This window comes from Chelonoidis abingdonii, chromosome 5, assembly GCF_003597395.2.
Source record: "Chelonoidis abingdonii isolate Lonesome George chromosome 5, CheloAbing_2.0, whole genome shotgun sequence".
Lineage (NCBI taxonomy): Eukaryota > Metazoa > Chordata > Testudines > Testudinidae > Chelonoidis > Chelonoidis abingdonii.
Window position 1 is genome coordinate 33,425,379 of NC_133773.1, and position 23,292 is coordinate 33,448,670.

Here is a 23,292-nt window from a genome sequence, read left to right on the forward strand (position 1 = left end):
CATGACTTCTAACATAACAAACTGTTTTAGTGCACTCCTGCAAACACATTGTATCCTTCTGGCCACTGGGTTAAGCAATCTAGATTAAAAAAACAGGTACATAAAATAATGTATCAGTTGGAGACATGATGTCATACATCTCAGAAAGGATAGGATGACAATTATGTTCCTGTTCTGAATTCAAAGACCCAGTTGTCAAAAAGCACAAGTCTTTCCTTCTAGCAAACACTAGTCCAACACTAGCAGCTCATTTTTTTGTGGTTGAAAGCAAGACTTAGATTTTATTTTTATTTTTTAAAGATTTGGTGGGAATTTTTTGTTGGCTCTGCCTAATTTTCTCTGGTCTTGCCCAAAACTGAAGCCTTGCCAACTTAACTAGAAAGCCACCACAACTATATAATTTAGTGAAGATGTACAGCAAGTTCTTGAGACCACACAAAACACTTTAAACTGACAGATTCTTCCTGCTGTTGAGAGTCTGGGGAACCTTCTCTGGGATTACATCACAGGGAGCTCAGAGAACATAAATCTTTTCAATCTATTCTTGTATCCAGTTCATAGCTTGCATTTACAGCAACTGGAAATTATTCCATTTTATGTGGCAATTAAGGTTTCTAAAATTCAAAATAAAACTCAGAAGTTTTGAGGGAGGGGTTTGCGGACAAGGAAATATTAGGATTAATGCCTTAAGAGAGGCTGAATTACACTTCTGTACATTCCCCCTCCAGTGGAGGTTTGGCAATTTACTTTTTACTTTCTTATTTTTAAAGCAGTGACAAGTAAAACAAACGTGAAGAATTAGTAATCTGTCTGAGGAAAATAAGCCACAGTGCACAGGAGGAAAAGGAAAAATAGACAGCAATGATTTTTGTGAAACAACACTATGGTTGGCAGGCTGAGGAGTTATCTCCCATGAAGGAAAAAAAGTCAGAATCCTTGAAGAAAACACATTTGTAGTCTGAGTAACTAGATGCCTCAAGAGGTTCCAAACACATTTGTCAAGGCTCTGAGAAGAGATCATTTTCTGAAATACTGCTGAGGCATGAACCAGACAAAAATATTCAGCGTCCCAGGAGAATTCAGTATGCAGGTGTTTGAGCTCACAGGAATTTATAGATGTGAATAAGGATTAAAGGGCCCAGCAGCGCACGGAACTGTCATATGCAACAAAACCTACCAACTCTTCCATGAAGTCAGAGAACACTACCTAAATGTGCTGGAGGAGTGGACCTACAAAAGACAAAAATGGTGTAAAGTTTCCAAGTCTAGTTAATGTATGATTTTTTTTTGCAAGTGACTGGAATCTGCTGATGCTTCAGAGGGAGTGTATAATTCATAACAATACTCACAATGCTGATTAGTATGCCATCACGAAGTTGCAGTGGAAAATGTAACATCGGACGTAAAGGAAAAAACACAACATACATTCAAGAAAAGTACCGTACAGTTCCATTGTTCCTACCAAAATCATTACGTAGTTTTATTAGAAGAAATATATTTTTATAGGAATAGCTTCAAGAAAAATAAAATACAAAAAGAAAGGCCCTACCTTCTCCAGGACTGACTGCTGCTGGTAGACTGTTCCAGTCTAGGGTCCACCTAGGGCACGGATGAGGAGAAAACTTTGCTTCAATACCGCTTTCCTGTGGGTAAGAAAAAAACAGATCTCTCAAAGACAGATTCAAACAGGCCTTATGGTTTAAGCCTATGCCCACTGAAGTTAGTAGCAAAGCTCCCATCGACTTTAATGGCGCAGGATCAGGCTATAAGATTGCGTAGCTACATGGCTGGACTACTGTCATTCCATACCATACAGTTATATTTTCTTTGGCTTTCATCTTCCTATATCTTTTATGGAGAAATGAATGGAGATTTTTACATTTTCTTTGCATCTCCAGGTACTCATAGCTCTGAACAAACAACTGAAAAAATCATAGAAGACAGACTATTAAAACGAAATATCAAAGCAGCATTTTATTTTTGGTTCTATAACAGCCTAATTTTTTTTTGTTTCATAATAGATATACCAATACCATTGTGTACTTTTTAATAATTTTAACATCGTTTCCTCCAGTCATAAACTTTATCATTTTTTATTCAGAAGTTAAATAACAAAAACATATATAAATAAAAAATTATAGCTCAATAGTTCTGAGAGAGAAGCCAGAATATACAGGTAGCCCTTAATGAGCTGATGAAGGCTTCCAAAGGTGTTTTCCAAAAACTTCTAATTAGTTACTACTTAGAGATCTGTACTATCCTAAATTCAGGCAAAACTATAATAATATGGATTATTATTGTTATTCAAAATAATAAATGAAAATGCTTAATTACCATTAACTTTGTCATGGTTGGCCTTGGACCGCCTATAAACTGATAGTCTTCATGTTCTTCCTCTAAGTCATCAGGAATTGCATAGAAGTCTCTCAGCTGCTCATCTGGGGAAGACAGCAAATCTGGAAATTGGAGAAACAGCATATTGCACTTGGCAGCAGCACTCTTTACTCCAGGCACTTCCTGAACTCTGTGGTACCAACTGGATATCAGAGGCAAATCTAATAGCTTTTTGTTGTGCTTCTTGATGAAAACCTAGACGATAAAGCAAAAACCTTACTTAGTACTGCAATTTTTTGCATTCAATCCACAGAATAAAAGAGCTGTACTAAAGAGCAAAGCTCTGCTCCTCGCTTTTCCCCAACATGTTATAGATGCTGGTGGACAGGTGGATGGGGCAGAAGCTGACTTCACACCACCTGGAAGCCTCCCTTCCACCCTAGTCTGGAATTTTTCGCTGTCCATTTGCAGATTCTGTAACACCTTTGTGTTGCCCAAATATTGGATAATAATTATGAGTCTGGTCCCTGAGAGTCTTCCTACTATAACAGTTATAACTTTGGTTTGTAATGATGTTTCTGCTTGAAAGGGGTGCAGAAGAAGGAAGAAGAATCCAGGATTAAATAGTGAAAAGTAAAGTATGAATGGTCAGCCAAAATCCTTATGATACCTGTTTGGACCGAGTAGTCACTTAGTTATTCCAAAAAGCAGAAGAAAGGAAGAGGAAACATAAAGCACAAAACATTACACAAAGTAAAACTATTTCCCCATGCTTATTTCCCCCCCCACTTACAGTTCCTCACATCTCCTTGTCAATTTCTGGAAATGGGCCATTTTCATTACCACTACAAACAGTTCTTTCTCTCTCCTGCTGATAATAGCTTACCTTAATGGATCACTCTCCTTATAGTGTGTATGGTAACACCTGTTGTTTCATGTTCTCTTTGTGTGTGTGTGTGTATATATCTTCCTACTGTATTTTCCACTATATGCATCCAATGAAGTGGGCTGTAGCCCATGAAAGCTTATGCTCAAACAAATTTGTTAGTCTCTATGGTGCCACAAGTACTCCTGTTCATAGATCTGAGTGTGGTTCACCATAATTAATTCTGGTTCATATTTTAACTAATCCTGAAAGGAAAAAGGGCTTCAAAATACCTAAGATACATAGTTAAAATAGATATAGTTTCATTTTTTTATATTGCATTCAAAAAGCGTGCTAGCCATTTTACAGACAATATTTCAACTCTGAAGGCTTACTTGACAGAGCCATTTCTAAGTGTGATAGAAAGAAAATCTTGCATCCTCTCCTGCTGACTTGGAGATGTGGTGTGAAAGTATTTAAATTGAAATAGGACAATTTATTTCAGTCTTAGTTTTCAGTGGTTATAGACGGCCTAAAATGAGAACCAATTAGTGTACAACTCTCCTTACTAGAGTGACCAGATGTCCCATTTTTATAGGGATAGTCCCATTTTTTGAGACCTTTTCTTACATAGGTGCCTATTACCTCCCACTCCCATCCTGTTTTTTCACAGTTGCTATCTGGTCACCCTGCTCCTTACACATATGATTCAGAGAGTGCCCATGAGAATTAAATGCATAGGACACATTACATAGGATAAGGTCACAGTGAATAAACTCTTGGGAGAATTTACTATGAGTGTAAATAACGAGGAAGGGTTTAACGCCAAAAATCAGATAAAAGACCTTGTTGTGTTTGGAACTGGCTGTATCTGGATTTTTAAATTACCAGTTTGTAATTTTTATTTTGCACCATCATCAAATAATCTGTATTGAAACAATCTGTTCATTTTTAATTGATTTTCTGCATTTAGAATGGGCTGTTTAAATAATGTACACATTACTAATGTCCTTCTGGGGCAGCAGTGGATCTAGGATTTTGCAAAGGTCAGTTGGTAGGACTGAAATGCAAATAAGTAATATTATGCAGGATTGTTGATTAACCGCAGTTAACTCACGCGATTAACTCAAAAAAATTAATCGCAATTAATCACACTTTTAATCGCATTGTTAAACAATAGAATATCAATTGAAATTTTAATATTTTTGGATGTTTTTCTACATTTTCAAATATATTGATTTAAATTACAATACAGAATACAAAGTGAACACTGATCACTTTATATTATTTTTATTATGAATATTTGCACGGTAAAAATGATAAGCAAAAGAAACAGTACTTTTCAATTCACCTCATGCAAGTACTGCAGTGCAATCTCATCATGAAAGTGCAACTTACAAATGTAGATTTTTTTTGGTTACATAACTGCACTCTAAAACAGAACAATGCAAGACTTTAGAGTCTACAAGTCCACTCAGTCCTACTTCTCGTTCAGCCAATCACTGAGACAAACAAGTTTGTTTACATTAACAGGAGATAATGCTGTCCACCTCTTCTTTACGTCACCAGAAAGTGAGAACAGGCATTCGCATGGGACTTTTGTAGTTGGCATTGCAAGGTATTTATATACCAGATACGCTAAACATTTGTACGCCCTTTCATGCTTCAGACACCATTCCAGAGGACATGCTTCCATGCTGATGACACTCGTTAAAAAAATAATGCATTAATTAAATTTGTGACTGAACTCCTGAGGGGAGAATTGTATGTCTGCAGCTCTATTTTACCTGCATTCTGCCATATATTTCATGTTATAGTAGTCTAGGATGATGACTCAGCACATGTTCATTTTAAGAACACTTTCGCTGCAGATTTGACAAAATGCAAAGAAGGTACCAACATGAGATTTCTAAAGATAGCTATAGCACTCAATCCAAGGTTTAAGAATCAGAAGTGCCTTCCAAAATCTTAGAAGGATGAGGCATGGAGCATGTATTCAGAAGTCTTAAAAGAGCAACACTCAGATATGAAAACTACAAAACCCGAACCACCAAAAAAGAAAATCATTGCTTTGGATGGTTATGGAGCAGAAGCCCTCATCAGCTTTAGCACATCTGGCATGTAAATATCTTGTGACACCGATTACAACACCTGTTCTCACTTTCAGGTGACACTGTGAACAAGAAGTGGGCAGCATTATCTGCTGCAAAAGTAAACAAACTTGTTTGTCTGAGCAATTGGCTGAACAAGAAATAAGACTGAATGGACTTGTAGGCTCTAAAGTTTTACATTGTTTTATTTTTGAATTCAGTTTTTTTAACATAATTCTACATTTGTAAGTTCATCTTTCATGATAAAGAGACTGCACTACAGTACTTATATTAGGTGAATTGAAAAACACTATTTCTTTTGTTTTTTACAGTGCAAATATTTGTAATAAAAATAGTGATCACTATGCACTTTGTATTGTGTTATAATTGAAATTGATATATTTGAAAATGTAGAAAACAAAAAATATTTAAATAAATGGTATTCTACTATTGTTTAATTGAGCAATTATATTTTTCATCACTTGACAACCCTAATATTATGCTAATTTCTACATCACTAAGACAAAGTGAATTTCAGAACATCTACTGCTTTGTACGAGCAATAATCTTTGAGATTTTGGCCATTTTGCAGAGAGATCAATTATATCAGTTTGTTGATGTCACACATCCTTCTCTTGCCTCCTGCCATCCTTGGTTCTCTTCACACTGATGCATTGTGCCTCCTTTCCACTTTCTCCTAGTCTTTATACTTTATTTACCCCTCAGTTTTCTTCCTTCCACATCTCACTGGTTTTCTGCTACTTCCCTGAGCAGACCAAGGGACAAAATGTCAGCCACCAAGAAAAAGTAATGACTCACTGAGCTGCCATAACTGCTCCCCCTTGATCCCGCAGAGCCCCAGAACCTGCTACTCTACTCCACCACTGCGGCACCTCCAAATCTACCCTCTTCTCCTCTGGATGTGCCACCCATCTGCTCTATTACTGCCAAACTTTCTGTCTTCTTGCAGCTGCAGCTGTGAGAAAAAGGAGACTATAGCAAAGACGACAAATAATATTTTTTTAAAAATAAGCTTAAGCAAAATAACATTATCTACAGAGATGTCAGAGAGTTTGGCCTTTTTTATTAAAGCAGTGAGATGTAAAATAGCTTTCCTTCAGAAAATATTCCTCAATTTAAAAAAAAAAAGGTTCAGGAAAACAAAAACTTGAGCTATGACTTTCATTCTGTAAAACTTTAGGGTACAATCGTTTAAAACTTCTAAAGAAAATGAAGTTGAATGGTAGACAAACTTTTCTCAAGCTATTTGAGTTAGATCAGTGGTTCCCAAACTGGGGCTCATGAAATGTTACAGGGGTTTCCAGGAAAAAATTCCCTAATGGCAGACAAAGCTGTCTCTAGGGACTCTGGGCAGCATGAGGCCAGCAGCCCGGAGCCCCTGAAATGCCAAGAGCTAAGCAGATCCAAGCAAGCATATCTATCACACTGAGGAGATTTAAACTTCAAGACTCCTTATAAGAAATGGAAAGGGAGGTGGATAGTTTTTGCTGTTTTTAAAATTAAATAGGCAGCTAGTACTGGTTTTAAATTTATTATGAAGAACAAGTTTAAGCTTTGTTGTAATGTGCGTTGTTTGCCTGGACTGCTCAAGACCTGAAAGCTTGTGTAGAAGGAACTCTTTGAGTTGGCTTCTTAAATACCTTCATGCTGTTTCACATCTGATACTCCTTGATGAAACACAGGAGCCTTGTCTTATAACAGGATTATTCAAAGTGATACAAGCTACAAAACTGAGATCTTGGAAGAGTGTTGTCGTTTTCATAATGTAATAAAAATACTGTCGTCATAAATAATAATTAATAATAAACAGTGTATAATAAGCATGTCATAAAAACAAATTTTATATTTCCAAGATAACTGCTTTTATAATTTATACTCAGGTAAAGGAGAAAATCCCTGGAAATATTCATTGGGGGGGGAGGAGTTTGCGAGACTTGACATTTTAGTGAAAGGGGTTCACAGGTTGTTAAAGTCTGGGAACCACTGAGTTAGATTAACAACTTGGTAGATGTTGAAAACAATGGAAATGTAACAATGGAAATGCCTCTCTGATAGTGCTTTTATATATTTAAATGAATCTATTTTTCAAGGTCTATCTCTACAAGATGTCTACCATTCTAGCCCTTCTTGTAAATTTGATTAGCCAAATTAGGAGGTCATTGGCCTGTGAGGTACTATACATTGTTGGCATGCAAATGATTATGCTACAAAACAGAAGATCATAAATTATGATTGTAAACAAAAGCAGCAAAGAAATAACATGCAAGAAATAGAGAGAGAATGTGTGTTTTGGATGCAGGAATTGGTAAAGGACACTTAACAAATGCTCAAAAAACCACGCAGTTTATCTGTGTTTTTTGTATTCTTCTTACAAATTAATCTTAATCAATTAATAATAACTAGAGTCCAAAGACAAGACTAAAAAGTATTAGGATATTTAATTAAATATTAAAATATGTCCATGTATTTAGAATATGTGTAGGAAAAGATTTACTTTGCTGAGGAAATTGTCTTTAGAAAGAAATTCCAACATGTGCTTTTCTACTTGACAATAAGAGTTGAATTATGAGTGTTTTTCTCCCAGATGAAAAAATACTTTTCTTCTTCTATTAAATTTAACAGCTACAATTAATAGAAAGAATAACTGCTAAATAAGGCTAAACTTGAGAAGACAGTATAAATGGAACAAGTATATTAAAAACAAGTCTTTGGCCTCATTATGTTGATATTGGTAATTAGTTACGACTTGTTAATATTTGCCATGCTGTACTTTTTAAACATGTACCACTGAAGCTCTTTATTTAATAGTAAAAATAATGAAGTATAAAAAATTAACTACTACAAACTCAATGATTGAAAAAGGCATAGTCTAAATGTGGTCTAGGTCACCCTATTAGTATAAGTGGTCAGACACATTTTAAGATGGATGTTGAACTCTACTGTTTCTGTCCACAACAGTGTAACAACTGGATTCAATACAATAGAGAGCTGGGCAAAACCGTGTTATAAGTTATCAAATATGGGTAATATAGCAGGAGACACAACACAACCCTCTAGCAGAGTGATCATTCGCTTTGAAGGTAAGTGAGGTAGCCTCACCATGTTCCACCCCCGAGTTAGTTTTTTATTTAAATTATAAACACCTGAACACACAGTTTTATATCATTATCTTTGGTGCGATCTAATAAATGGCAACATAATCGCACACAAGATGCCCATCTCAGAGAATGGTGATTTTGCTATGGCAGGTGCACTATATCTATGATACGGTTGGTTGTTTGAGGAGGTTTTTTGTTTTGTTTTTTTTGCTATTTTCATTGAACAGCCAAGAATTCTGGCCGCACCTTTAATTAAATGCAACTGTTCACACAAGACTCACAAGCTGCACAAGGTTAAGGCTCCAAGGCCTTGCAGAAGCAGCAAATAAACATATAACTTCCAGCACTACATATTGTAATTCTTCAGACATGTTTTACTGGATTACTGAAAACCACAGAGCATCTGATCCAGAATTCTTCCCAGGCATGGCATCAATAAGTCAAACAATCATAAAAAATTTATGCTAGGCTTATTTAGAAAAGTCTTGGAAACACGAATGAGGCTGGAAGGTCTGATCATTGTCAAAATATTAAGAAAACATTTTGTTTTGTAGCTTTTATTGGTTGAAACAATCCTCATAAAGGAAATTGATAATCCTCAATTACCCATGATTGCAAAACAAAAACAAAAAAATAAAAAAACACTGTTGTATTTCTAATCTGGAATCTACTGTAAAATAACTTCTTCACAACTCAAAGGAACAACCTTATTGTTACTCTTGGGTGGAAAATTGTTGTGAAAATGCACAGTCATCTGGAGATTATGTTTTTTACCAAGAAGAGCTATATAGCGGGTTTTACTGCAGTAAGTGCTTTTCTTGATTTTGGAGATTACTTCTCTGAATCTGATTGACAGTATGTTCTCCCAGGACTGCTTTTGTTTTCACCAACCAGCAGAAAAATTTAGCAAAATACAAAGCCTAAATTCACACAGCTCTCCTTTTGGCAACAGATTCTAACAGGCATTCATTGACCAGTTCAGACATCAAACTTTCCTGAAGTATAAATACTGAAGATCACCAATGAAACAGATATCATTGCTATGTTCGTTCAAGCGCATATTATATGCAAGGGGCTCCTACAATTCTCTCATTTCCTCACCTCTGTCATTAGAGTACTTTCCCTGAAAATTAAATACAGGGTAGGTGCTTTGCTAGAATTACTCAAAGAGTAAAAACAAATGAAGATATAAGACCTCTTGTGCAAGAAATAGAGAATAAATTTATGTCTACTGTCAGTGTATTACCTAATATATTTTCCTGATGAAGAGCAACTTCTACAACTGCCAAATCACAGAGGGCATATGATGGATCAATAGTGGTAGACTACACTCATCCCTTGCCCCCAAGACACTGCTAACATCTCACTATCCAAGGTGCCCCCACTGGCACAAAGGTGTCCACTTCATAACTCTGCCCATGTTTTTCTGTGCCCTCCTGCCCTGTGCCATCATGCCACCCTACTCAACTATGTACAGTGAAAGAGGGATCTCTGCAATCAGTGGAGTTGGCACCATTTGTCTATAATAGAGCTGCTTTCATTCAACTCAATGAGCTGTTAATCCCGAAGCCTCTTTGCATCTTGTCTACATGGGATTGTTTTGGCACCAAACAATTACACCAATATAGCTGCGCCAATACAAACCCATACTGTGGATGTGTTGCACTAGTGTAAAAAGTGACTTGCAGAGGTATGGTTTATCTTGATTTCAATGGTATAGCTAAACTGATGCAAAGAAATCCCAGAATAGACAATCTCAGGATTGTCTCAGGACCTCCTATATATCGACATCTTAGCAACAAGTGCTACAGTAGTGTACTTGTCACAAAACCAACCTTGGACAGGTAATAAATCAGTGGCATCGCCACAACAGAGCCAAAGGAATATTTCCTCCACCCCACAGAAAATGTTTCAGGAAGTGCCCAATAATGATAGAATAGTAAAAAAGAAAAATTAAGTATAAAATCATTAAAAAGGAGAACAAACAATCTGGCTGTCAAAATGAATCAAGTATTATAAAAGGAAATATTTAAAGACAAAAAAAATCTGAAAGTTTAGCTCCAAGGAAATCTGAAGATATTAGAGACTACTACAGGTCAAACTTCAATACTAACTTCAGAGGAAGCTTGCCATTGGATGATACTTGAATAACACTTAAGTTTTGCTATGTGAAAGGAAAGACAAGGTGCTATCGCACTAAAATGCCATTGTCATCTCTGCATTCCTTTCCTTTCACTTCCTCTATAAAAAACTCTCTCACTTTTCTAAGAGACATTCATTTTCTTTTAGACATGTCTACCCACATCCTGATAAGATCACATAAAGATTCATGTTTCAGCTGAAAAATGTTTCAATTCAGGGTAACATTCATATAAACGAGAGAAACAACAAAACTGTATCAAAATCAAATTTTGCATTGCCCCACCAATATGCTGTTGCCAGAATCAGCATGCAGGAAAATTACAGCTATGACTATCTCACTCCTACTTACTTTTGCTTTACGCGCATTACAATGCACTTTCATTAAAATAATGTCCATTAAAAAGCTGCCTAAGACATCTTGATTTTGGCTTCTAATCTTGTTAAATCATCTATTTTATAATTCTCCCCCCCAATAATACTTTGGACTTAATGAGAGCATATAGATTCCATGATCATAAAGTGGGTGTACTCTACTTTAGCAAATATTCACTCTGCTTAGACTACAACTCAACCAGCTGATTAAAGTGACAAAGTATTACCTTCCATTTATAGCTGGAAAAAGACTGAGTTTAAGGTCAGGTTTAACTAGCACTTCTTAGTTAAGCCAGACCTAAACTTGACCACTTTTCCTAGGCAAGACAAACCCTACTAAAACACTTTGAAATTCCAACTATTTCTGTCTGATAAGACTGTTCTGAATCTGATTACTGTCAGTGAAGATACACACACGTCTCCTGTCAATTGTGTCTGGTTTTAAAGACAGGAATTGTTTGCTGTAGCAATGTAAAGAAGTTAGGTTTAAATGTTACAGCAGTGTAGAATCAGTTATCAACAAGCATAAAATAATCTACCTGGATATATGCTAACTGTTTGGTGTAACGGATGAGACAAAGATGTGTTTTGTAGAAAACAGGAGTATCTCCTGAATTGGAGGTATCCTCAGTGTGAGGGGCGAAATTAAGATTATTTCAGCACATGGAGTAATAGTGGTTGATTTTATGAGTAACTTTAATTTTGAATTTACAAGTTACTATTAGTAACTGAGAAAAGTATAGTATTCTCTTAACAAGGGTTTTTTACTCTTTAAGTATTTGGTATTTACACACGTAAATCCAGTTTAACAAGTTTTTAGTTTGGGAATCTACATACATTTAAAAATATTTAGGAATTGCTTCATGACAGGAGTCTTCTGGAATCTGCAAGCTACACAGTGATAGATTCCCACCTCCCACATAAACATAGCTTCCTCTCTCCTGATCTCCTTTTATCTTCCACTTAGTGCTCTCACCTGTCCCCTCCGATTGGATCACAACTGATCCCCAGCCCGTTGCTCCCCCTCTCCTTGGTATGCTGCTTCAGGTATGGAAGAGGCTACTGTCTGGGATGTCACAGCTTTTTACCGGAGTGTCATGGAGCATCTTTGCCCCATGACTCTGCAGGAACTCCCTGCCTCACTTTCCTCCTCCCCAGGATTCTCTCTCTCTCCTGGCAGGTCACGTGGCTAAGTTCTTCAGCTGGGTCATTCTGACCTCAATTCTCTTTTGAGGTAGGAAGTCCAAATTAAGTCCCAACAAACAAAAGAACTTTCTCCCCACCTGGGCTCCTTTCCAGCCTGTCCCGGACTCAGTTTCCAGTCCCTTCCAGGTTATCTTTAAAGTCTCTGGCTCTAGGATAGAGCCCTAACTCTCAGACTTCTTCCCTGGAGTTTCCAGCACCATCTCAGACTCTCTGGGCTATCTTTAGTTTCTGTGAGGCTCTGGGATAGAATCCTGAGTCCCAGGCTCCTTCCCTTAAGTCCCTTCAGTCTACTGCAGACCCTCACTTCCGAAGAAGTCTGCCCGTTCTCTGTGGTCCCTTCCAAGTTGACCTTTCTTAGTCCTCTTACATGGCCAGGTGTCCATTAAGTATCACCTAAACCTCCCTAATCCCACCTTCTCAGTCTGGGAAACAGCTAATTAACTATGGCATAAGTGTGGCTGGCCCCATCTCCCCTTAAAGGAGCCAGACACCAAGTGACACCGAGTTTCAAATGGCAGACATGACATGCTTTAGCAGACCCAGCCAATTGTGAAGACACACACAGCACAAAAATGGCAAAGGAAAGTGCTTGAAATAAGTATTAAAAGAAACCCCTTTTTGAACATCCTGTGCGCCAGAAGTATATTTCAGCACACTGTAATAGTAAACATATAGGATTCATCTGGCCCCTTACCAACAACTGTCTCTCATATATTTTACATTTTAGTATTGATATAAAAAACACATCATTCCCTGTGATACATATACAAAACAATTAAGGGCAACTATTTTGTGCCATGCAGAGCTACATAGTAAATACTTCGCTTGACTATCTTATATCAAGTAGATATGTAACTTTTCAGACTCTAACAGATATGGACACTATTTATTAACTACAGAAGCTGTTTTCTTACCAAGAATTGATGGATGCAAGGCAAAAGCACTATATCTGCCAGAGTGAAATAAAGCCCCTCAGCAAAAACATGCTCCAGAGGAGGGAGATCAGAGGTTTTTGTTTTCCTGATGTGAGGGGGCTCCCTGTTGGTTGTAGCAGGTATTTCCTGCACAACTAATTTTGAGAAAGCTACTTTCAGTTCCAAACTTGCAGGTTCTTGGTCGTTGATTTCCACTGTTGTTCCTTCTTCTGGGCCAAGATTTTTTGTTGCTCTTTTAGTGAGGGCAGGTGCTGCAGTCTTGTAACCTGCCTTTTGCTGTTGAAGTTTCTGCCTTCGGATTTTGTCATCATTGTGCACTCTGACAGGTTCTCCTAGCTTCTTCTCAAGAAGCAAAACTTCAGGTGGAATGGCCTGACACTGATCAGGAGATGCATTCAATAAGCTCTCAACAGCCTGAGGGATGCTGATCTCACAAAGTCTGGTCCACTGACTAACCTGTCATATAAACATAAACAAGCACAATCTCATTAGAATTGTTTGGATTATAATGCAGACATTCAAAATTAAGAGTATGATTTAAATCTTGTAAAGAGCTTCCATGTAAAGGCTGAAACTCCATCCTTAACATGCCATGCACACAGATCCCTTTCCAGTGTACTTGCAATGTCAGAAATTCAAAGTATATGTACACATATATATATATGCATGCTACATTGTTTTAGGTGAACAGAATGAAGTTTAAGCTCTCCAAATTTCCTTGCTTTTGTTAGTTTACATCAAACTCTTAACAGATTAATTTTTTATATAAAAAGAATTAATGGTGGTCTGGCATGGTATAAATGTCTTTTATCGGCATCAATTTGGGATGGCTGTATTATCCAGAAGAGGTGAACCCATGACTAAATTACATTGGTCATCTCAAACGAGTGCCAGTAAAAACGGAGTATCGCATCATCTGTGAATCCCACAAATGCCATTTATTTTACAGAAAATCTATTTCAGAAATGTTTTTACACAATGTTGGGAACGCTTTTCTGCTTGTGATGGCAGAAATTCAAGAACTATGAGTCCAACTGTAATGATATCTTAATTAGAAAAATTGGAATTTTGTTATTTCCCCACTTTCCTCCATTATTTCTACTTAAATTTTTTACAACTGTCTTTAAACTCAAACTTCTCCTCTTGTTTGATTTATTCACTGGTGCAATAATCCGGAATTTATAGCATCAAATACTCTTCTTTAGCAGAGTCTCTTAATTCACTCCTATCACTCTTTCACCATTGCAACATCTCTCTCTCTACATACACACACTAAATTAGTTGCATAATCTCCGATTAGAATCTCTTTTCACTGGGATGCTATGGATTTTCATGGAAATTGTTTCCCCAATTTATTTGTAATAGTCTGCAAACTACATACTTAAATGCTACCCCTTTTTAGGAATCATGCCATATATAAGCCAAAATTTGATCGTTACCTGCGTCCTTGGTTGTTTTTTTTTCAAAATCTCTAAATAATCTTATATCAGTGAAATCCAATTCTTACCTGCACTACAAGTGAAAAAAAAGTTCCTTTACACTTCAAATTACAGAACAAAAAGCTCTCCACATCCTTTGTTTATATATAAACACTGATCAGATTACATACTCTTAAAATAGCAACAGCCATAATTAGCAACAGTAATAATTAGGACATACACGTTTATTATTAGTCAAATCTTCACCAAGTACTGTGTCCAGTGGACAACTGCACTTCTTAGAATGTTTACAGTAGCCCAATCTTGCCAGCACAATTTAGTTTGATCATTAGTTAAAGACCCTTTCTACCAGGCAAATAATTTTTATTTGGTCTCTTGGGTTATTGCTTAAATTTCATAACTCCTTAAAATACCAAATTTCAGAGTGTATGTAATTTAAAATGTATTAAAATTAAAGGTTAACAGAAATTATTGTTAAATACAAAAAACTTCTAGGATCCTAAATTATTAACTATATACATGGATAGACTTAAAAGATACAACTCCTCTAACTGCCTCCACTCACCATATTTTAGGATCATGTAGCCAGCCTGATTTACCATTATGTTACTTAGTTTTACACAATTATAATTGCATTTCAAAGGAATTATACCAATGTAAAGGATGATAAAATGTAGTAATGAATGGAACCCATGGACAGGTTTAACAAAATTGAGATCCAGGGAAAAAATTTAAAAAGCACCTAACTTAGAAAAACCTACATCCCATTAATGAAATTTAAGACCCTATGTACCTAAATCTATTTTGAAAATGGGATTTAGGCATTTTCAATAATTTTATCCCCAGTTTTGGGATTATAAATTTAAGATCTGATCCTGCATTCCTTGCAAACCCAAAATGGGTACTGACTTCAGTTTATACAGCCTCATTGATACCTATTGGCTTCAAAGAGAGTTTTGGATGTTTAAGGTATACAGGAGATCGGAACCTAATAGATTATGTGTTTGAAGTATTTTCTCTTTCTCAGGACAAGGCCCTGCATATTCCATAGCCATGGAATTTATTGCAGAATTGCATTTTCGTTAAAAAGAAATATTGTTTCTAGTCTTTATGGTTGTAGAGAAAACCTCTAAAATGTGCACCAAGTGTAAACCAATGTAGTGTCATCTATCTGGATCGGCAGAAAATCTGAAATAATAGTTTGAACATGAACAGTCCCATCCACCTAAAGCAGAACGCTACGACTCCACAATTACGTGGCTGCATAATCTGGCATTTTCCCATGATGCTATGGAATTCAATATTTTGCTGCAGCCAGAAACCCAACATTTTGTTTACTTTTTGTCAAACTGTGCTACTGGGAACTGCCTGCAGCTGTCTATTGCTCTGCAGTTTTCCACAAAAGAAGAAATTAATTAGATTAACGTATGCTCCCTGCAATGAATCCTGGACCTAAGCAGCAAGCAGGTGGCTGGTCCAGCACATAGCCAGGGAGTACAGGAGACAGAGGTGAAGGCTTGACCAAGGAAGCTGGAGAATAGCAGAGTAGCCACAGCCCTGATAAGCTGCTGAAGACCACTAAAAACTAAAAGGAGGATCTGTGCTGGGTCATCTGGATAACACTATGGGAGATGAAGGCAGAACGTGGAGCCAGGGCACCTGGAGAGTGTACAATAATGAAAAACCCATCTTCAAAAATAATCAGGGCTGAAAATAAGCAACAATAAATTTTATATCTATGAGTATTTTCATAAGCAATAGTTGTATTTGTTGTTTTGAGGAATAGAAATGAAGGATATTTCATGATAGTAGAACAAATTAATGTCACAGAATTTGGTCCAGAGTAAATATGGCCATGGCTAAGGGTTATTATACAATTAAACTTGAATGAGCTCAGGTCACTGGACAGACCAGAACTAAAGACTATAAGGTTGTCTTATGACAGAATATATGTAGGAAAGTTTAAGAAGGTATTACACCTCTAACCCGATATAACGCTTCTCAATATAATACGAATTCAGATATAACGTGGTAAAGCAGTGCTCCGGGGGGCAGGGCTGCACACCCCAGCGGATCAAATCAAGTTTGATATAACGTGGTTTCACCTATAACATGGTAAGATTTTTTGGCTGGTTATATCGAGGTAGAGGTGTATTTTTTAAAGTGATGAACAAATAAGCAGATCTTTTAAATAAGATGGTGTAGACAAGTAACATTCATATTGAAAACTTAAATGAGTACATGGAATTTCTAAATGGCATTAAAGAGTTTCACAGCTTAGTGTACCTGACCTCCCTTTCTGGGATATAAGAGTAGGTTCTTCATGGAACATGTTCTGCCCTCTACCTGCATTACCACTGGATTTTTGTTTGTTGGATTTTTTTGCACAGCAGTGCCTTTCACTTCCTATGGTACAAAACAAAGGGGGTTTGTTGTTTTGTTTTTACATTTAACCTTTTAAATGTTAGAACTAAACTGACTCAAGTTGTAAATTATCAAGCCTTTCCTAGCACAAGTAGCCAATAAGCTTGGTTCTGGACCTACACTACTATGTAACTAGATTTAATTATAATCTTCTCTTTTACACACCTTCCAAGCCCTTAGTTCAAGATTCTGTATTTATCTTAGAACTGATGTCATCCTGAACATCTCTGTATAAAGAATGCAATTCACTGATTTAATTTAGGGGTGAGTAATAACACCAGCTCTCACACACAACCCTAAACTCCGAGCATGGCACATATGAAAAGTAAACTGAATTTCTTTTAAAACAGATAGCAGCAGATTTTCAATAGGTCTAAAATGAAATAGCTCTATTGTTTTCTATGAAACTATACTACATTATACCACCTGAGGATCTGGCCCATATTTTTAATCTTAAGGCTACTTATATTCTGTTAAATATTTAGGGTGGGTTTTTTTATTTTAAATCATTACCATTCAACAGAATCAGTACAGGCGCTGTTGTACCAACAATAGGAAACCGTATGATAAAATAGCTTAACTGGATATTCCAGGAGAGAACATTAAAACCCAATTTTTAGTGTTAACTATATTTAAATATGTAACAGAAAAAGATGCACTCACTTCAGCACAGGCTTTTAGGCATGTCTTTTTAAACCCCAAAAGTTCCAAAACCAACTTCTTTGATGGATCTACCTCATATGTTTTCTGTATTATGTATCTCAACACAACAGAAAGACCAGCTCGACAGAATTTGCCATCTTCTTCAACTATAGCAGGCAAACAGCAGCTCTGGACAACCAAAGGGAGTTGACACCTTGAGATGAAGTGGACCTCTAGGTCCCCAGGCTGTCCTTTAATAAATAACTGGTCATCTGTAGTGTCACTAGCAGGCACTAAGAAAACTTTGAATAATTTGCAGTCACAGTAGGACAGCAAAAACAAGGATACTGATGTGTGGAGAGGAAAGATGCAATCTTCAAATTGATGGGAGTAGGCCAGGTACAGACGTTCTTCAGTAACACCACCTTTCATTTTCCTTCAGAGCTGAAGTACCTGAAACAGAAGTCAGAACAATAATATTGATAAAGAATATAGCATTTAAGTTTTTGTTTGTTTTTTTAAAAGACTTGAAATAATGACCATTGCACCTGTTTATTTTAACATGAGACAAGCGTTCTTTTAAATATTTGCCAGTTCAAATAACAAGAAGTGTACTGCAGTTCCCTCTGAGATATGAGTGATTGCAGATGTGTATTTATATATATTTAACACCTCACAAATGAGCCCCATTCACACTCAACGACTAAGGCCCCAGTCCTCTAGCTATATTCACACAGGCTTACTCATGTGTATGTATTTGCACTATCAAGGCCTAAGTGTGGAAGAGGCACTGTATTAAGCCACCCATTCTGCATTTAAATTCATCTATTCTCTGCTAATAGATGCTCAGCCCCAAAAGCTTGAGGGAATATATTAGCAGTTATCTGTCATGAAAGAAAACAAACTGATCATGAACTAGAAATGAATAAGACTGAACTGTTAGAAATGGGTCTAGACATGGTTCTCAAACTTATTTTACCCTTCTTTGTGTCTCTACTGGTTTTCGCCCTCCTCCCCAAGTGCATACATCACCACCAAGCTCTGAAGGCAGAGCAGAGAGGCTGCTGGCTGGGCACCCAACTCTGAAAGCAGCGTCACACCAGAAGCAACACAGAAATAACGACACCAATGTGGAAAGTGATAGTCAGCAATATAACTGTTCACAGCAGGCTTAGCGCCCCATTGCTACCCTGACTTCTGTACTATTCCTGCCACCCCGGGGGCTGGCTGACAGAGCCTTGCCGCCTCCAGGTGAGGGATTGGGGGGTGGGGGGAGAGCCTGAGTCAAGGTGGCGGGGTTTCAGCTGTCCCCTTTATCCCTGTCTCCCAAGTGTGCATGGTCCTTTTGTACAAGCCCCAGCCACCTGAAGCTGACAGCCAGAGCACTTAAAAAACAAAACAAAACACACAGCTTGTGCCACTCTTGACACATTCCCACACCTCTCTTGGAAGGCCCACCCCACAGTTTGAGAACTGCTGGTCTAGACTCTTTTGACTTCCCAATTGTCTCCTATCCTTTCCAAATTTCTTCTGCCCCTTCTTCTTCATATGGCTGAGGTAAATATAGAGCAACAACTATAATTTTACATTTAGATAGTTAAGCTAGATAACTGCATCTGGAGTTGGAGAGTGTTCTGCTGGCGATGCCTCCTTCGTATTTGTGAATTGGGCATTGAGTTCCATCGTCTGTTCTGGGTGATCACAGTCACACACTGGAGAGTCTTTAATTTTCCATTATTGCAGCAAGTATCCGCATCTGCCATCTGATTCTGAGCATACAATTTCAGGCTGCCCATAACCTTTGTGGGAGATCGAAGTCAGAGATCTTCTGCACATGGTCTTTCATGAGGTGTTTATCTGGACTTCTTGTGAATTCCATTCAGTTTTGCAAGCGTCTTCAGGGTTGAAGTTTCATTGTTGATAATTAAATGCCTGGGTCCAAAAAAAACTTATGCAACTTCAAGCGATGATGAAGGATTAAGGTCCTGGTGGATGGGAAAACATTCCTTCTCCACGATCCTCTGAAATTTCTGAAGAGTTGTGGCATCATGGCAAATGGATGGGAGCACAATGTGCGACAGCACTGGCAGCCAAGGTGTTGGGGTCGAGTTGAGGGTTCCAGTGATGCACCACATTGCAGCGTTTAGCTGTATATCAACAAGTATGGCTACTTCTGGTCCATACCAGTGCATAGGCTTTGGCTACAGAGTACACAAGGGCCATCACCGATGTCTGTAACACTGATGCTTATGCTCCCCAGCTTGTGCTTGCCATTTTCTGGACTTGTCTTCGTCTTGGCAGCTACCTTCTTCAGATGGTCGTGGGAGGTTAGAGCGTGGTCCAGCTTCACTCTGAGACTGGTCGGAGTGAGGTCATGTCACACAGTGTTGCAGCAGAAGGTCACTTTCAGGGTGTGCTTAGTGTTCCTGTTATCAAGATAGAATGCAGTGACAGTTGTTCAGTGAGGATTTGGCTTGAGCCTCCATTTCCGGAAATATTCCTCTATGGTGTTTAGGTTCCTGTTCAAGGTGGACTTTAGGTCACTGAAGGTGGCTGCTTGAGTTGCCAGGGCAAGGTCATCCACATACGCAAATTTGCACAATGTCGTTGGAGGCATGTGACTCATGTGAAACCATCATTGAAAACTGTCAGTGCAAATACTGAGCCTTATGGCAGTCTGTTGTTGAGGAACTGGGGCAAACTGACTTTGTTGCCCAAGTGGACACGTAGCTGCATATTGCTCAGCATCATCCATAGCAGACAGTGTGTTTCGTCTGGGGATGATCCTTGTGAGCTCCAGCATCAGGCCTTTAATCCAGACTGCCCCTAAAGCAGCATAAATTAGAAAACTAAATAACTTGCTGCAATTTATAATTACAAAGTCTACTTCCTCCATACATGTGATCTTGATATAATTATATTGATATAATTTTATTTGTATTAAACCTTTGTCCATTTTGGTTTATTCCTGACAAAAAGATGTTGTTTTTCTTAAAGCCCAGTGCAGAAAAATTCAATAATTAAAAAAAAACTAAACACAACAATAAAAAATTGATTATTACATATATTTTTCTTTTTTTTAAAATAACCTATTTATAATTAAACTGTAAATTACAACAACCTATACTTAAATTACAACCACTTATTAAGGCCTAAGTTTGTTTTCTTCTTCCAATCTATGAATAAAAATAATATGAGAGAGGATGAATCTACTACACTTCTACCCCAATATAACGCTGTCCTCGGGAGCCAAAAAATCTTACCATGTTATAGGTGAAACCGCGTTATATCAAACTTGCTTTGATCCACCAGAGTGGGCAGTCCCACACCCCCAGAGTGCTGCTTTACCGCGTTATATCCAAATTCATGTTATATCAGGTCGCATTATATCGGGATAGAGGTGTCGTTCTAAAAATCTGAAGGGCATGGTGGCCAAAAACAAGTACTTTAATTCATTAAATACTTAAAAATCTGTGCCATCAAGAATCCTCCTTGTTAGCAAAAAGAAGTATCAAATTTAGTGTAAACGTTATGTCTAGTTGCAAATCAACATGTCTTAATGATTACCAATCAATGAGAATCAATGTTTCTTTAGGAAAATAACTACAAAGTACAAATTCAAAACAATCTTAATATTATTTAAATCAAGGTGTCCTGCCCCGATTAAAACGATAATTTAAATCACTTTGATCAAACTGATTTAACTCAATCAACCTTGAGCCTCTGAATGGTTTTATGCAATTTACTATTTGGTATTCTTAAAAATGCGTAAGGAAGCACTTAGCAATTATGGGAACAGGCACTCAAAGTCAATAAATATATAGTAGTCAGATCTCTCCGAGTATTATCATGTATTTTTTAAAAATCTGGTATTGCTCATGGGTGCGTGACTATAGCAGTTGATTTTATGAGGCACAGATTTGTGTTTCTGAGATCACTATAAGGCCAACACAACATATTCATGTAACCAGAAGACGGCATTAGTTTCTATACTACAAATGAAATCCAACTTTAGTTGGATACTTAACTTTAACTTTAGTAGGGTCATTCACTAAAGGCATAAGCAAGCAAAAAAACAGACAAGCTGAATGCACCTCACGAATTCTATACGTGTGCATCTCAAGCACACACAATTCATTTAAAGAGAAGTTTGACTTAATTAAAATAATACTCATGGCTCACATTAATATTCTTGTCATCATATGAAAAAAAATCAATTCAATTTCCTTAATACTTCATTCAAGAGTCACAGTTTCCTCTATCAATCTTACCCTATTCGCAGGCAGTTTAAGAATTATGACACAATAATTGTTCTGCACCACCTCCTAGTAAAATTCCCATCTACTGCCTTATAAATTGCAATTCATATTGCAATCTTTAGACACTAGATGGCGCCCTTTTGAAGCAATCGTAGAAGCAAACACCACCACCAGGGAAAGGGTATCTTAAGAGTACAAAAAAATGCCATTATGAATGTTTTGTATAGAAAGCAAATGACTCTGGACCAATATTATTCTTTTTAAAAAATATCAATAACATTACTGTAACTGGGCCAAAACTGTTGTTCTAGGACTTAGGTATGAAAAAATGTCTAGTCCACCTTTGAGACTAAAGTAAAGATCCAAATTACTGCGATGGTTATATTATGGTATTTTTTTTAAGTGATTGATCACACACTTAGTGCAGCACTAGGGAGGACACTGTAAAGAGTATTGCTATGCAGTCTGGCTGCTCAGGCCCGGTTGCCAATCAACCAAGTTAACTCTGCAGTGAAAGTAATTCCTTAGCTGATTTCTAACAAGGTTTTGAAAACAGCTACTCAATGGAGAAGTAATGCCCACCCATGCTGCTGCCATTGCTTGCACAGAGTTTTCTGAAACATAAGGAAAGCTGTTTCCATAATCAAGTAGCAATAGAAACTGGGTTGGTTTTTTTGTTGGTAAATGATCATTTGAAGTCTCTACAAGTCTCGTAAAAGAAAGATCTTAAATACATAAACCATGGATTTTCCGCTATCTTAACTAATTTTTTTAAAGCCATAATTATCCAGTGCAGCAAGAGATCTTTGAGTGTCACACATATTTAGGATAGGTGTCATTTATATAAAATGCCTTTATGTAAGTCTTCAAAGAGTACATTTACATTTAACAGTTTTTACACCTTCATGTGACAGTTGTTAGAGAAGTTAATTCCCTTCTCCTGGAGGGAAAAAAACCTGAAAGCATAAGCATTAGTAAATATTACAATTAACAGCTTTCAACAGAAGCAACCACAAAAAATGTACACAAAAAATGGCTGAAACAACTTTGTTGATGATCATTAATCATTGCATTTAGGCAGCTTCAGTCCAAAGTAAATTACGTGTAGATTCAATCCAAAGTAAACTACGATGAAAAATAAAATTATTTTACAAGTGCTGCTGCTTTATAATATTGTAACACAGGTCTGAGCTCTGGAGCAGATAACTAAGGGACTAGTCTTACAAATATTTAAGGCTTGTAATTAACTCACATGCATGTTTGCAACTCAGGGTCTTTTCCCCAGCAAAATCACTTTCTCCCCCAGATTAGAAGTACTGGAGGTTTATAGTGATTTTGGGAGAAACCACTCTCTTTTCAGCTTCTGAGATAGTTAATTTAGATCAGAGGAATTAAAACTCATTCTATGGAGTTGAACAAAGTAGAGTCCATCTAGGACAATATACTGTTCTCTGTCAACAGCGGA

General features: G+C 37.2%; 1 protein-coding gene across 5 annotated transcripts in view; it reads right to left on the reverse strand.

Moving 5' to 3' along the window:
* The window catches only part of GSTCD (glutathione S-transferase C-terminal domain containing), a 142,657-nt gene that overhangs the window by 111,117 nt on the left and 8,248 nt on the right, over window positions 1–23,292 (reverse strand). For 4 of the 5 annotated variants that reach the window (XR_012655932.1, XM_032794244.2, XM_032794241.2 and 1 more), the window contains exons 2-5: window positions 17,590–18,021; window positions 13,043–13,519; window positions 2,335–2,589; window positions 1,550–1,643 (exon numbers count right to left, since the gene is read on the reverse strand). Coding sequence is in view for 4 of the 5 variants with exons in the window: in XM_032794244.2 (XP_032650135.1) it covers window positions 1,550–1,643; window positions 2,335–2,589; window positions 13,043–13,519; window positions 17,590–18,000 (1,237 nt within the window). In the remaining variant the exon portion in view is untranslated. Of the gene's footprint in view, window positions 1–1,549; window positions 1,644–2,334; window positions 2,590–13,042; window positions 13,520–16,788; window positions 16,874–17,589; window positions 18,022–23,292 lie in introns of those variants that run through there. The other variant, XM_032794248.2, reaches the window with a different exon arrangement.